A 17,345-nucleotide genomic window follows, 5' to 3' on the forward strand; every position below is an offset into this window, starting at 1 on the left:
GTTGCAGCGGACCGGTGCCATGTTCTCGGTGCTGTCCGACCCGTCGGGCTATGAAGCGGACGCATTGTGCACACTGCGCATCAACCAAGAAGCGGTAATCTGCGTGTAACTCGACGTCAAGCCGTCTGTCTGGGGGATTTTGAGAGAGATGTTTGCCGTAGTAGCAATAATGATAATGATGATTTGTTTTTGAGAGAGCGCCCTTCACGCCGGGGCATCTCGGAGCGCTTTACACGTGACGAGCAAATTGCATCTCAACACGTTTTTTGAAAGGGCACTCCCAATGGCAGCTGACCCTGTGCGGCACTCGATGATATTGATAAGCGTAATCGCAATTAAGTAATTTGTGGTGTAATTTGTATAACATTCTCATTAGCTTAAGTTTAGAGCACTATCTGGTAGTTGTAATGAAACAGAACCCTGGAGGGGTTTATATGAAAGCTCATAGAAAATCAATGTTTGGTTATTCTCCACTGTGTATAATCTGGACAATGCGCACAATTTGTGCAGTCTGTGCAATGTATGCAATCTGTACGATCTGTGCAATCTGTGCGATCCCTTCCCATATGCCCTCCTTCTCCCCCCCAAGCCGGAGGAGTCGGAGCTGGAGTACCCTCCGCCACAGCCGGGGACCAACCTCTACATGGTGCCACCCGGCATCAAGCCAGCCCTGCAGCGCACGGCCATCGAGGTGACACCGCCACGGCACAGACCTGGGACCGGTCTCCACGCAGCTCTTAAACGTGCTGAGACTGGACTGGTCTCAAACTCCCCGAGTCTCATCAAAAGCTATGCGTGGCCTCTTTAAATGAATGCTGCTGCAGTGCCTGGCATAGACAGGATCCATCGACAAATACCATGGGGACATTGCGCACAGCGCAGCGAAATTGTAGACGTGTTTTCTCGCTCGTTGGTTTGTAGATCATAAAATAATACGTTATTAAGCAAACGTCCGTTTCACCACTCAAAAATGTACTAATAGCAGATCTGTCAATAAGCCAAACGGCCTTCTGCCGCAATGTTTCCAGCAGCATTTATTTAAGGAGACAAACCTGTGGGTCAGTTTCGATTGTCTGAGTCTCATAGGCTTTGTGCTGCCTCTTCCTTCCACGCGTCGTGGCCAGATCCTGGCGTGGGGGGTGCGTAGCGTGAAGAGCTACCAGCTGTCGTCGGTGTCGTGCCCCAGCCTCCTGGTGGAGTGCGGGGACCAGGTGGTGCAGTCGACCGCCATCCGCAACGCCAAGAAGAACCCCAACTTCGACCAGCCCGTGCTCTTCATGGATGTGGTGCGTGCTGAGACCTGGCAGAGTAGCTCTCCCTTTCGTGTTTGATATGAGTCTGAGTAGCAACGATAAATCGATGTCTGGGTTGTGAGTCCAGCTGGTGGTTTCAGAGGATGACGAGTGTGTACCCCTCGTGCCCTCGGAGATCGCTCCAAATTGACATGACTTTTCATGTTAGTTTGTTTATTTAGCACGTGCGTTTGCGCCAAGCCATTAGTTCACACTAATAACCAGACTCACACAGAGACCCAGAGACTCAAATAAAGTCTCAGACTCACACAAAGATCCAGAGACTCACACAGAGACCCAGAGACTCAAATAAAGTCTCAGACTCACACAAAGACCCAGAGACTCACACAGAGACCCAGAGACTCAAATAAAGTCTCAGACTCACACAAAGACCCAGAGACTCACACAGAGACCCAGAGACTCAAATAAAGTCTCAGACAAACACAAAGATCCTGAGACTCAAATAAAGTCTCAGACTCACACAAAGATCCAGAGACTCACACAGAGACCCAGAGACTCAAATAAAGTCTCAGACTCACACAAAGATCCAGAGACTCACACAGAGACCCAGAGACTCAAATAAAGTCTCAGACTCACACAAAGACCCAGAGACTCACACAGAGACCCAGAGACTCAAATAAAGTCTCAGACTCACACAAAGACCCAGAGACTCACACAGAGACCCAGAGACTCAAATAAATAAAGTCTCAGACTCACACAAAGACCCAGAGACTCACACAGAGACCCAGAGACTCAAATAAAGTCTCAGACTCACACAAAGATCCAGAGACTCACACAGAGACCCAGAGACTCAAATAAAGTCTCAGACTCACACAAAGACCCAGAGACTCACACAGAGACCCAGAGACTCAAATAAAGTCTCAGACTCACACAAAGATCCAGAGACTCACACAGAGACCCAGAGACTCAAATAAAGTCTCAGACTCACACAGAGACCCAGAGACTCAATTAAAGTCTCAGACTCACACAGAGACCCAGAGACTCAAATAAAGTCTCAGACTCACACAGAGACCCAGAGACTCAAATAAAGTCTCAGACTCACACAAAGACCCAGAGACTCACACAGAATCCCGTAGGCTCACGATGTGCTCCACTGTCGCGGTGGTTGAACATCAAGGATGTTTTCCCTTCGTGTTATATTTGTGTTGTACATTGCAGTATCTACTATTGGAAACCTTCATATATGTCAGTTGTCTTCATTATTCCTTGAGGTTTCAAGACACCATATGGTAAAGAGCAGTGGCCACCTGTAAGTCACTCAGGATATTTGGGCTTTTCTTAGCTCTGGACGTGGCCTATTAACTGACACACGAGCCTAAGTTATTTTATTAAATTTAGAGAATAGTGCTTTGGTTTCTTCGTAATCAGTCTGATGGACAAGGCCCCGTTACCTTCCCAACTTTTACTCGCATTGAGACATTTTCATCAACACAGGCAACAAAAGGTGATTGTATGAAATAATAGCTTTATGAAAATGTATTTTTTAAAAGGTTTCATTTGGGTCACCAAGTTCACCGAAGCAGCAACTTGAAAGATTAAGGAGAATAGTATGACGGCATGAATATACAAGAAGTGTCGATAACTTGCCAGAGACACAAATGAGAAGTTTAAAATAACATTTGATACCTTCAAGTTTCCCTCCGACAGAGCGGTGTTGAGAGGAATGTAAAACAGCCTATGACACGAGTTGCAACGGAGCACAATTATTAGTCTCATGACAATGAAACTAAAATGTTCGTCTTCTGAGGTGAAGTTTGCCAAATTAGGTGAAAAAAACAAAGCTCAATATCATGGTGATCAGACTCGGATACTGATGGCCAGGCTGGGACCATTAATTCACTACATTTGAGGGCCCAGTTTAATCACAAGTGGCTAATACTCAGGTTCAAAACCAGGGTCTCAACGATACCAGTTCAGTTGCTCCATCTGGAAAGTTCGACACGCAACGTCGACATTTAACGACTGTCAATTAATGAAGCAATCTGTGAAATCAAATCTGAGCAAGATAATAGACATGGCCAATTCAGAGCAGACCCAGTTTGTTTCTATGTAACGAGTGACACAACTGCCCAATCACATTCCGATAATGGAATAAACACTTTTCAAACACAGTACTCTTCTCGTTTCTTAGGACTGATCTTTCTAGGAATTTCCAGAGACATGGGGGGTGGGATGATAACATTTGACGGTGAAACATTGAGAGGGAAAACCGTTCCTCGATCTCCCGTGACCTTCTGTAACCTTCTCCCAGCCCTCTCGATTGGCTCAAGTCCACCACGGATACGACCACCACCCTACACTAATTTTAACAGCCACGAGACTTCTACTCGATTGGTAACCCGACATTCCCGTCGAAGGAAATCCCACAATCGAAAAGCCGCTCGTGCATATGTATTGCTTCGTTTCGGAGGACTGATCTTTCTAGGAATTACCAGAGAACACGGCAGGGATAAAGTTAGAAGGTGGAACGTTGAGAGGGGATTGTATTCCCCCCACACCCCCGTCATCCTCATAGCTGCAGCTGAATCAACAATGCTGTGTCCACGTGTGGGAGCCCGCCGTTTGGCGGAATTATGAAGGATAAACGTCCCATAGGCAGCGCTAATGTGTAACCTCAGCAGCCCCTAATCGTCTCCTGTTCCCGGGCTGCGCTTCATGCGCTGCTTCGTGTCTTTGCCGCGGCTCGGAGCGAGCAGCTCGCTTTCCCCCGCGGAGTTTCAATTAAACACGTTTAAATATTATCGCTGGTTACACAAAAAAAGATGTTTGAATAATTCTGATTTAAGTGAGTACTTACATGTAAGTGAGCTCATTAAGCCGGTCAAACAAATCGTTTTCTTATAATTTAAAAACGAATCCAGAATCTAACTGGGTCTGGGCGGCACGAGCCAAGGCAGTTCGTGGTTTGTGTTAGACGACTTGAGTTGAAGGGCAATTGACCGTTGCTGGTTTAGACGTGGACATGTCACCTCGTACACTCGGCAATTCAATGTTCATATTCTAATTGCAAATTGTCCACCTACTCAACTGAGCACGGGGCAACACGTATGTCCACTTGGGGCATTGAGCTTAGCCCACTAGTGCCCACTGTAGTTACTGGACAACACTTCGGAGGCAAAGGGCCGTGGGTCACACGACTTTGTTAAACTCTCTCAGACTCACGGGGCTGTGAAGCGGCCATGAGAGCGCCTGAGAAGGAATGTTTTTTTTTCTTGAATTCCTCTTTGAGCAACGTTTGTGTGTTATCCCAGTGGATGCGTGGGGTTTCGTTAATCACTGTTCTCCCGAACGCCTGGAATGAAAGTTTCCCAAAGCCATTGCCGCCTCTCCATGATCCAGCAAAAGCAACAATCCACCTCTGCACCTGCAAATTGAACGATTTCATCACTCCGCCTCCGTAGCGAATGTAACCCCAGACGTGTTTTCTCCTCTGGCTGCTACTTGGTCACGTATTATTATTATATGAAATACCACATTACTCATATCGTTTAACCCAACTATGCTGATCCCACCACTATCGTCTTAATTCGATCTATGGTATTCATCCTGAAATCACTCACTTCCTCTTCTTCTTTCGTACGGCTGCTGATGTAGATGCAAGCCCAGATAACCGCGTCAGGAGCAGTAGCGGAGTAGTGTTATCGCTCGAACTCCATTCATCGATCGGCAATGATCCCGTCTCGGCCAAGCGGGGGCAGCATACACCTGCATTCACATCGTCTTAGCGCGCTCCTGCACTGCCCCCCAACAACGCCCTCCCTACCCCCCCCCCCTCTGCTGATCTTAGCTCCCATACTGACAGCAGCAGCCTTGCTACTCCGCAGTGCGGGAAGCGTTAAATCATAAACCAGCCGAGTCATTCCTACTCCAAAACACTCAGAGGAAACGGTACCATCCTGCCACATTTTCTGGATTCATGACACACGCAAAGCCCCCCTCGACTCAGGGGGCTGCGAGCAAAACCTTGGCCTGTTCCAAAATCAACAAATGAGCCTTATGGCGGGACCCCGGGGTCCCATAAGCCCCCCGCTCTCGCGTAAACATTATATTATAATGTCAACAAAAACTATGCCTTTAAAAATGAAAACTACTTACCTGCAGTACCTCTATTTAAATACACTATTGAAACAATTATTTACACCCCTCTGTCGATCATCGTGTTTCTCAGTGTGGATTTGTGAACACACTTTGTAAACAGTACATGAAATAGTAGGCGTTTTCAATGCGCTGTTCATATTGTAACAAGCGTTTATACCAATGTCACTCTACAGAGTAGTGGGTCGCCGCTCCTCTTATCCGCATCGATACGAGCGGTATGTGGGGACTATGGCTTAACCGCAAAAAACCTATCTGCACAGATGCATACGGACAAGAGAAGTATTATCAAACATGAGGAATTAACGGTGCAACGCATCTCATCTGTAGGTAATAGGATTGTCATCGATTGATCCTGGCTGCAGACATTGGTAGGTCAAAAATAATAATGAAGATAAGAGAGCAGTTTCACTGTAGTATGCAAACCGTTATGAAGTCGTGTAGGCAGTTTGAGCAGCTTTGGATTAGACTTATGATCCTGCCCATACCCGAGCATGGAGCGCACTCGCTTGCTCAGCTCTTGTGCACATTCGTCCTCGCCGCTGCGCTTGGACACGACACGACAACAGAATGATCCGCTTCAGGTGGGTCGCGGTGGGACGGAGTCGCCATAAAGACATTGATTCACTACGATTTTGACTTCCGTTTATTCGGGACCCCGGGGTCCCGGCATGAGGTTCAAATGTCCTTTGGTTATAATTGCCCTTTTTAAATACCCTTTTTTTACTTCTGTTAATAAACAATTAAACAGCGCGGTAACTAAGGGCGCTGTTTTCACAAATGCGGGTTGCGAGTTTTTGTTTAATTTTAGTTATTTAAGACTTCAAATGTATTTTAAACTATCCGTTTTGTTGTTGTTGTTATTAAGGTCATGTGACACATGGTGCTTGTGCAATGGTTTGGAAAGTGAGCGCATGACGTAATTTTGTTGCAAACATGTGCACCGCTGTCACGAGCACCCGCATTGTGGCTAGGTGCAGCAGGTGAGAGGAGCCAGAGTCATTCTGTTGAGAGGTGACTTCTCTGTCTTTTATTTCAAGCTATGGCTACTGGAAATAATTACACCCCAGCCGATGAGCAACAGCTGCAGGTTGTACATATGTTCGAATGAGGTTTGTATTATTATTATTATTGTATAGTTCTACTTGTCATTCTGTAAAATGCTAATTAATGTGCTTTCATTACCTTTTCAGTCATCAGAGTATCATGTACGCCCTGTTAAATGATGCTCTCGAAAGGTGACATCTCAGAATAGTTTCTGAAGGAGCCTCTTCCATCTCCGTAAATACATGTTTGCCATGTGTCAATTATCAAACACACGTGCACAGAATTTCAGCTGTCGAAATGGCTTTAGTTAAATTAAGTGTCAATCAAATTTCATATGCTTCAAAAGGCATTTATTATTGAGAACCGGGTTCAATCACGGGTGGCTAGCAAAATTCAAAAACCATAGTTCCATACATGATAGCTGCCCACCTGAGCCAAATACCATTCACAATCACTATAACATACGTGTCCTTTACCTGCCATGGTCATATTTACCAAATACACTGGGGTTTTGTATATTCTTTAAATTATCTTTGAAATCATCTGCCAAGATGGCACTGTGCTTGGCAAGAGTGTGCCTCCGGTTGGGTTCAGAATTGAACTGCCCCGCACGAGATGTGAACGGTGACTCCATCAAACGGTGACTCCATCAAACGGTGACTCGATCAGCATTTGGTAATATCCTGATTGGAAGATCTGCCTTTTTTTAAGAATCTGATGGTGCAGAATTGAACTTCAGCACTTTTTCCTGGTACAAGCTACAATAGAGAGACATTGATATTAGATGTCGATGAGTCTCAAATTTGACAACGTGCTCTTGTGTTGTGCCTTCAACCAGCGGCCGGTGCAGCATGCAATCGTGAGCACTGGGGGTGCCAATTGTCCCATTCTTTGGCGCTGGCCACGCAAAGCCCTCGTGTGCCGTGCTCACCTGAACAGGTGCTCATCTGAACAGGTGCTCACCAACAGCACTTGCCCTCCAGAGCTAATTGGGGGGGTCCCTGTGTTTGCGCGCGTGTGCGTGTGCGCACGTGTGCAGAGGATGGCAGTTGAAGGCTGCTACGCACCTCCCGTCACCGTCAAGTTGCTGGACAACCGTCCATTTGGGCGACGGCCGGTGGTAGGTCAGCTCACGATCCGCTCCCTGCAGGAGTTCTTCTGTGACCCCTACCGGGCTCCAGACCGAGTACCCAGATCCCCCGTCGCTGGTGAGACGCACACACACACGCACCCCCACGCACACCCACGCACACCCACGCACACCCATGCACACCCACGCACAGCCACGCACACCCACGCACACCCACGCACACCCACGCACACCCACGCACACCCATGCACACCCCTGCGTCCGTTGTATACACCACTAGTTCCCCTGTTGTCATTTGAGCAGTCGTGAGGTCTGTTTGGAATTTATTATTTCAGCACGGCGTCTCAACGACAGCGGTGAACGGAGGTCCAGAGCTCTGGGTTGCCAAGGGAATAACTGGCAGGATGGGAAGGAATTGTGCTAGAACTATCCGTCATCACAAGGGCATGGGCAGCGATAGTTTGGGGGGCTGATGAGACGGAAGAATGACGTGGATTTTAAGCATGCTGTTTAAATTCTAGTTGCAGTAATTGACCTAAAGGACCCTGGGTTGAAGGGTTCTAACGCAGTGTGGTTTTCTGGACTGGGTTTTGTACGATGGTCTCACCAGCTGGCTGCTATCAAGCTGCTGGTGGGAGCACATCAATCGTGTGCAAATTGTCCTCGTGGTTTGCACTGCTGGCCACTTGCCTCGGCAGCCACCCAGAGCGCCTGTTATATGAAACAGGCACAGAGGCAGGCTCAATATAAGCATGTATCTCTAATCCTGACCTTCCGCTAGATGGCCTGCATTTCTGCACAAGCTTAGAAAGAGGCCGAGCTGTATGTATGAAATTTGTCCCACATGTCGGTTGTGCAGTGCATTGGGCTAAACTCCCACATCGGGACACTTAAAAGGCATCTCTGAGACTCGGATTCTGGCACAGCAAGAAAAATGCATCAGCTCGTTTTTGTCTCCGGTGGCAGACGGTGGGGGATACACGTCTGGCGAGCTCCATGGGCTCAGCCCAGATACCCTGGAAGTCTGTTGAACACAATAGCCGCACGCCATGTACTCGCTAGGCAGTAGGTACTCACTTTAGGCTGAGCTCGCCAAGGTGTATTCAAGGCTCCATTCAATGACCAACTACCACCGGTGGGGGACATTACCGGGAATGGAATCTGCTGGGTCAGTGGGATTGTAGTGCTGTCCAGTGCTATCACACATGTTGCCGCATTGTATATCCAGAGATTCCACATTTACCTGCACAGTATAGCCTTGTGGGGCAGAGGCTTTTAGAGAGCTTACTCATTAAGGCTGGCGTGGCACAGGATGGACGGTTTCACCTGCAACACGTTGATCGACCTTGTTTCCACAGAGATGGTTTTGACTTCGCTGTGTCTTTTTAATGTCACTAATTTTAGCCTGAGATGACCTAGAAGTGATCCATATCAGATTCAGGTATAATTTACTGCTGATGTTTTCCATGGCCATCAATTCCTGGCCACCAGGATTGTTGTAAAATGCACAAAGCACTTCACTACGGCTTCCCAATGTGGGAACGAGGGAACCAACAACAATGACAACAATAACCGCGGTTCGACACGAAGTGATGGTGACGTCACCACGGTGCTTGTGCCAGGCTAGGTGCAATTTTAGGCCATTTGAAGCGTTGACGGCTCGCTGCCAAGAGATCATGGGACAGACCCAGGTGTTTTAGATAACTGACTGAGATGACTGGCAGATGCACCACATTTGCTCTCCACGGCGCCAAATTGCTACGTGTCGAATGGCTGCACTTCACGCGTTATTCTGAGCGTCACTCCTCCACCCTCGATTGCATTTCGAAGGGAAATTGCTTTCAATGCCTAGTTGCGTCCTTCGTGAGCCTCTTCCAGAGAGGCTGATCTTGGCACTGCTAGTACCGGTCATCTGCAAGACCAATCAGCTACTTACCCTCCTGCACCACATCAGGCCATTGCATCTCTGGCGTGTGCTGCACCGTTTGTCCCCCTCTGTCCAGTCAAACAGAAGTTGGTTGGACATGCAGTGCCTGGGCATGCGGGCTACATGATCCAGCCAACACAATATCACCTGTCCAGATCTTTAAAGAATCTGTGAGCTCTTCACACAGTCCAGCCTGGTTCAGTCTAGGATGGATCATCGACAGGCCATCCTGAATGTTTCAAGGCAGCGCTTGCAGCCCTATAATTATATTACTATAATGTTTATGCATGGCAGTTTCCTAAATACACAATTGAATGCTCAGATGTGAAACCCAAACGAAGGCACGTTGGGACAACTCTTCATCTGCATGCACATTATAAATACAAACGAAATTTGCAGTTCCATGCCTTTGAGGCATATTAAAACTGGGTTTAAATATGATTCTAGATTTGAAGCTTTCGTGACTGCAAGAATTCATACTCTTAGGTTATTTCGGTAAAGTCACGTAGGTAAAAAATTAAATAAAAATAATAATAGAAATAAAATAATAATAAATGAAAATAAATCAATTAGATCACAACGTTTTGGAGGCAACACAAGTCTCCGTCTTCAGGTGGGACCGTCACAGCTAAATTTACTGTATCTTATGAGTGGGTTAATGGGTGCAGAAAAGTAATTAAACTTGCGAAAGACATTCATAGTTTAAAGGAGTTTTTTTAATTTCCGATGATGTGATTACATGCTTTTAGTATGTTTACTTTGGTGACAGCCGTAGAGGGAATGCTTCCATCTTGGTTGGAAAATTGTAAAAATTATTTGGGGTCTTTTGCTAAATAGTTACACATATAAATATTTATTGTGCAGTTATAGGCCACATATTTCCATATCCTTGCACATTTTCCCCCCCAAACGAAGCCGTTTCTTAAGTTACAACACTTAAAATGATTACCATTAAACCTATTGAGATATATTTCTACACGCGAAAAAAGTGCTTCTAATAACCCTGTCAATGCAATGAAAGAGCGCGTGTAAACATACCACTGAAATGTAAACCGAATTACACCGCTCCAATGTTTGCTTCTATTTACAGTCGTGCGTTCACGATTGCGTTGGCCCAGTTGCTGATTTACTGGGGCAGCCAGCTGCGTGGCCGTGTGGGCAGCTTGTCCACCTCTGGCTCCAGGGGTCACTGCGTTCAAATCCAACCTCAGCCCCCCCTTGACAATACATTGTGGAAAGATTTTCAAACAAGCGCACTATTTGCTAATTTATGTAGACGTAACAATATCCCTCGATACTACTGCCTTACAAAGGCGGGTCATTGTATGCGAGTGTTGAAACCAGATTTGTGGAATTACCAGCAATTACCGAATGACCGGGTTGTCCTTTCCATAGCACATGTCAAGGCTCGGTGCCCATGTGTGGAACTGAAATGTATATTCTTGGGGCAAATCTGCTACATGGCAATACCTGGCAGATTGCGGAGTGATGACATAGCTTGCCTCATGTAGTATATATACAGCACATGACATGACATTAAGACAAAAAGAACCACAGTATAAACATTCACAACGGTTATTTCAGCACATTTATTTTGTCTAGAATTGAGGGGCTGCTTTATCACTTGTGCTGCTCTTACTGTCTATAATTATTCCAGTAGTTTTATTTTTATAATAGAAGGATCTGCATTTTTCAAGCACCAAATTCCAACTGGATCTTTTTCGACTTAACGCTTTCTTGACTGCAGAAATTCATATTATTGGGTCTTTCGGTAAAGTCACATAGATAGTTTCAAAGAAAATCATCAAAAATAACAGAAAACTACGACGCTTTGATCGCAATGCACGCGGTCGTCTTCTTGCGTTGCGATCGAAACGTCGTAGTTTTCTGTTATTTTTGATTATTTTTTGGAATATATCTACGTGAATGTACCGAAAGACCCAGGAATATTGATATTTTTCATGAAGCTCTAAACCTATTTAAACTGTATCGATATATATGAGCGGTGTAAATGTCATGAAATTGTGATAATTGAAGGCTGAGACTCAATCTAATACGCAATTTATTGTTTGATTATTACTAAAACATGTTTATTTTTTCAAGAAAATTTCTGGCGTGTTTACGTTTTTTTTCTCCTGCAATGAACATAAAAAATTACACTTGTACACACATTGCATATATTGATAAACACGCCACTCAATGCATGCATCGTGAGCCTAAATAATAATATATTAATCGATCAATTGGTGATGCATCGTTACACCCATAACATGCATCTTTATATTTATTTGTCAATGTTGCCTCTAGGAGGTGACATGGCCCAGCGTTCGCGTGTCTGCCGCTTGCTGCGTTGTTGCGGGGTTAGCTTGTTCCCCAGCTGTCTGCATTACATTGGACGCTAAAGATCCTGTGAACTTATCGCAAACATGGGTAGGCCATTTTTAATTGCGTTAAAACACAATTAGACGCTGAAAATGAAGGCGGTATCAACGAGTACAAAATATCCTGTTTCGTGCCGTGGCCCACATGTGCTTGTGCGTGTACCTGGAATGCCTAAATAGGCGCTTGCTTACACTACTTGCCTTGATGGGGTCCGTTAAAAAACGTAAAAGGGAATCAGCTGTCCGCCTGCCTTTACGTTTGTCTTGTGGCTGTGCGCACAGCCGACTCGGCCCACTCGAGCCCAATGGACACCGTTATCGAGGTGGACGACTGCAAGCCTCTGATCAAGGTACAGCGGCAACAGCAGCAGCCGAGAGTGAGCACGAGGAGCCAGCATGAGCTGCAGCAGAAGCATCACGGTGACACTGGCACGATTCAGACATTGCACAATCGCCCACGTCAAGCAATGCAGCACGACTTCTGTTTTGCAACACGTTTGTACTACAGTCACTAATTGAAGCCAATTAATGTCGGGACCAATTTTTCATTAGTCCAGTGGAGGCTGTAAATGTCTGAGGCCTGGCCCCTGCCCTCCCCTCTTGCCTGGGTTGGTTCAGCCCAGGTAGCTCGGTTTGGTATCTTAACAAATAAAGGTACCTGTGGCCTGTAATTAGTGCAAGCTGACTGTCCGGTCAGGTGCAAGCTGACTGCCCGACCTGGGATGAATGGGTCAACGTGTCCAGCAACATTGTTGGTTGTAAACCAATGTATGCGCGCTACACTAGAATAGCATCGGCATTTCATCGATAAAGAGACTTCACGTTGTCTCACCACATCAAAATGAAGCATATTTTAGCCTGAGCCGTCCAGACGAATTACCCTGCAGTGTTAATTTTAGCAAATCACACTTGGGACACGTTTTGACCTTCTGGGTTTCATCAGCAGGGTCATGCTCATGGAACTAATGATCCTCAGTATCGTCAGGTATCATTGGCAAGAGCACTCCAGGTTCACAGTGGGGCCCTGTGAGTGCACAAAAGCAACAGTGTATACGCACACACTTAAAGCCGTTGTGAAACATGGGTAGTAACATCGGTTACATTGAGAATGTAATGTCGTAAATTTTATTGATTATCTGTTTTGCAAGGGAGACCTGGATTTTTGGTTTAAGGTTGTTTTAGAAATATTTTTCAAATTTAATTGTATCCCATTTTGGATATTTGGAATACAACACAGGCACACAGTAATGCTGGTTGTGGGCCTGATCCCTGACCATCGCTGTCGCCGTGGTCAGAGGGAACAACTTATCCTGGGCCTAGATGTACCCAATGTCATCAATATGTTACTCAGTGTATGCTTTTGAAAAAGATGATTAGAGACAGAGGCTTTATTGCGATATAGCGATGGATCCCAGTACAGGTGTTACTCTCTTTCCTCCTACCTCATCACGCCTGAAGACACGCTATTGCTTATTCTTGTGAATGACGTCACAGGGTCTTTAATGTACACTTGACCAGAGATGTTCTCCATAGAGAATAATAAGCAGCAGCGGAAATCAAAAAGTCAACTTCATGCAAACTGGCTCTGCGCATTAGGCTACCCAGCTTTCGCAATTGTTTGAAAATTGGTTCCGAAAACTGGGTCAGGTTATGGTAGTAAAGAAGGCACACGTGATGACATAATACGCAGTGTGTGAATGGATTCCCGAACCCAGGTTTGCTTCTTGGGTCTTGCATGTTTAACATGGCGCAGACATCTTTGCTGGGAGGATGAGGCTGCTTCCCTTGCACGTTTCACCGATGTAATCGCCATTGGTCTGAGCAGTGTGGAAGAGCGGCCCCCAAGTCGCCTCTTGGAGACGCTGTGCGGGGCTCCCTCTCGTGGAGGCCCTGGTACCCACAGTGGCGCGAGCACGCAATCGCATGGCTGAATATTCACATTAACATATAAACTACCAAACTAAACAATTTTTTTTATTTTACCAGGGAAGGCCCGCTCAGTTATATAGCTTTTTTCAGCAGTGACCTGGCCACAAATGACAGCTATCGTTGAACTATAATTCAACGAAGTGGCTTATCATGTGGACATATTTCGCAGTGAAATACTCTAAATGCATGTTTCTAAATGTGGAGGGAAAAACCGGAGGACCCGGAGAAAAAATCCACGCGACCATGGGGAGAGAGAGACACAAACAAACTCCAAATATACAGCACCGTAATTTTTTTAGACGAATTACAATTTTTAAAAACTAATTCAAATTTCCAACACAATTGTAATTGTCAAAGACTAAGTAATGTTCTCTTTGGCGTATATGTAACACTATATTACTTTCGGAAGTAACAGAACGCTTTAAATCGAGAACGAGTAACCTCCAGCAGAGGGGAGCTCCAGAGACGCTAGTCACTGAGCAATATTATTGTAAGTGATTCCTGCTGTTGCTTGGGCAACGAGCACGCCGTGTGATGTAAAGTGACCGCTGTGATCCAGAGTACAACATAAACACACATAAACAAACATCGGTGGCAGAGCCCAACGTTCACATTTTACAATAACAACTAGTGGACATGTGTGGGAAAGAGCTTTATAGCTGATCATATTCCTCTAGTATAAATCAATAAATATATGAATCAATAAAAATTCTATAATTAATCAATTGTAGGACAGAATCAGAATATTGATTATTGATTATAATAATTGTAGATCAGTACTCATCTGTATTGGCAGTCAGAGCCAGTGGTGGAAAGTCCACGCATCGTACACATGTCGGGCCATCTCTCCAGAGAGTGATGCTCACTTGATTGCAATCCAAGGCACGCTAGGCTGAGCTGATCTATCCTGGGTCTTAACGCGAACAGGTCTAGCGCTTACACAAGCCCGAATATTAGAAGCGCGAAAGCAACCGCCGCTTGTCTGCCTTGCTAAGCGATCCACACAGAGCTCGAGGCACGCATGCTCATCACGTTCACGCTGGAGCTGGTGTGTCTGTGTGTTGCGTGCGCATGCACGTGTGTGCAGGGTGCAGATAATTCATCCGCAGGCCTGGGCTCAGTCTATGGGGGCACAACTTCGTACTCTGTGAGTGCATTCATGTTTACTTTACACGCAATCACACAAACCCATATCAATGTCCCACGCACAACCCGCCTGTTGCTATCGTTTATAAATTCCGTTCATGGCAGTGTCTCAAATGCAGTGCCGTCAAGCTGTGTGAACCCTTGACTGCCCAAGCACAGTTAGCGAGGTGTCGTCTCAATGGTCAGAACATTCACCACTGAAGACTTTTACAAGGAGTCAGAGGCTCTGTTCCCACTGCTGCTGTAGTCTTAGTCGTCAAGACTGTTCACAAGAGTGAGTAATTGCGTGTCGTTGTCATAGCCCAAAACTCTACGTTTTTTGGGGGGCTATAAATAAATAATGGTTCTTATGCAACTGGACACCCAGGCCTCCCTTGAATCTCAGTACACAGGAGAAAATGAATTCATCTCAGGTGGGAGCCAAGGATGTAACCCTGTTTTCCTTGCCATGCCAAAAACAAATTTTCGTTGCTATTGTCTCCCTCTCTTGCCAATTCTCCTTGCCATTGTCTCCTCTTGCTTGCCATAAACATGAGAAGCCCATCCTTTCAATTCCTTTGACTCCGCCCCTGCACGGACAGATGAACGAATGTACACTCGTAAAAAAACTCAAGGGCACATGCTCATGATACACAAAGTATGTTTACCTACTTTGCCGAGTGTGGTGGTACACCAACGACACTTTGATTTCATAATGTGGTGTGAAACTCCAAACTTGCCGAGCTGCAGAGTGACCAGGGGACATAATTATACAGCAAGTGGGTCCTGGACACGTGTGCACGGACGTGTTCATGCTATCCCCTTGTGTGGGCACGGACTTGTTCACGTTATCCCCTTGTGTGTGCACGATTTCTCTGCGTAGCCCGATTTTTCCCATGCCCAACATAACTCACTGCGTAATTGACAAACCATCATCCCCGTGTAAGATTCTCTTGAAAAGGGCACCGGTAATGTCGTGAGTCTTGCTGAAACAGAGTGAAATACTCCTCGAGTTGAACACACGCTCATGTCCAACCATGCTTGTGCTCCAGGAGGAAGACTCCGTGGACTGGTGGTGCAAGTTTTACGCGTCGATTGGGGAAAGTGAGAAGTCTGGCTCCTACCTGCAGAAGGGTTACGACACGATAAAGGTGCTGGTGTGTGTGTGTGTGTGAGCGCGTTTGCGAGAGAGTGTGTGTGTTCAGTGTTGGTGATGTTCGTTATCATACTGGACTACAATTCCAGCTACTTGAGTCCAATTCTTTGCTGAGCACATCTGTGTAAGGATGTTATACATTTATATTGAATGTTTATTTAAATCTACAGTCCTCGCGGAATATTAGACTTTATCCAAATGAGTGCATTGCTGGACCTATCGTGCGCCTTTGGTGATGTGTCAGCACCATCACTCAGATAGCAAATACAGCCATAGATGGTGCTTTCGTCACCTCTCTTGCTCCAATCGACTACCGTGTATTGTCTCAATGTAACGTGTACCTATATTTCACGACAACCATTCTAAATCGGAATAATACATCTCATTTCTCTCGTTTTGGTTCATACAGGATACTGCAGTCTCGTGCTCACGACAAAATCAGAAGGTTCTAAATTTAAATCCTGGTCCAAGATTGACTCGGCTTATACTCAAGAGTATACTTAAGAGCATACTCAAGAGTATACTCAAGAGTATGAGCTCATACTCAAGAGTATGAGCTGCACCTCCTCCGATGAGCACGTTTGGCTACGTACGTTGTGAACGAAGTTCAACATACCTCCATGAAATAGTGACTGCCCTATGGATAGATTGGTCATCACCGTAAGGAATGTTGAATTTCCACCATGGGTTCAGGGAAATCACTCGAGCACCACCGCTCTCGTCAGTAGGAACGTTGAAACACCGTCGACTTTGTCTCTCTCTGTACCACCCCCCTCCCCCCACGCCGCAAGGTGTACGACACCGAACTGGAGAAGGTGGACAAGTTCGGGGGCCTCACTGACTTCTGCAAAACCTTCACGCTCTACCGGGGCAAGGCGGCCGGGGAGGAGGACGACCCGACCCCCGTGGGAGAGTTCAAGGTCAGATGGATCGTGCAAGGACGTTATTCTCTGAGCGAGTGCCCCAAGCGTGCATTTTCCCCATACACATACACACATGCACGCACGCACACAAAGGTTCTTACGACTTCCTGCTAGATCAGTGGCCAGATGTTAACTCCCTTGCCTGGTATGCAGGAGGTTGTGGGTTCGGTCCCGATCCTGACTCCTTTATATCTGGAGTCTACATGTTATCCCCGTGGTCGCGTGGATTTTTCTCCGGGTCCTCAAGTTTCCCCCCCCACATTTAGAAACATGCGTTTAGAGTATTTGTTTGCCATACATTTCACGACGATAAGCCACTTCGCTGAGCAATCATTTGTGGCCAGGTCACTTCTGAGAAA

The 17,345-nt window shown here is 46.0% G+C and overlaps 1 protein-coding gene across 1 annotated transcript in view; it reads left to right on the forward strand.

Annotated features, from left to right (window-relative positions):
* Positions 1–17,345, forward strand: part of LOC144935212 (dysferlin-like) — a 177,616-nt gene that overhangs the window by 44,597 nt on the left and 115,674 nt on the right. The window contains exons 35-42 of the mRNA XM_078861724.1: positions 8–94; positions 590–691; positions 1,125–1,286; positions 7,495–7,663; positions 12,136–12,203; positions 14,870–14,929; positions 15,960–16,058; positions 16,855–16,983. Of these exons, the coding sequence (XP_078717850.1) occupies positions 8–94; positions 590–691; positions 1,125–1,286; positions 7,495–7,663; positions 12,136–12,203; positions 14,870–14,929; positions 15,960–16,058; positions 16,855–16,983 (876 nt within the window). The remainder of the gene's footprint in view (positions 1–7; positions 95–589; positions 692–1,124; positions 1,287–7,494; positions 7,664–12,135; positions 12,204–14,869; positions 14,930–15,959; positions 16,059–16,854; positions 16,984–17,345) is intronic.

Source organism: Lampetra fluviatilis, chromosome 12 (assembly GCF_964198595.1).
Source record: "Lampetra fluviatilis chromosome 12, kcLamFluv1.1, whole genome shotgun sequence".
Classification (NCBI taxonomy): Eukaryota; Metazoa; Chordata; class Hyperoartia; order Petromyzontiformes; family Petromyzontidae; genus Lampetra; species Lampetra fluviatilis.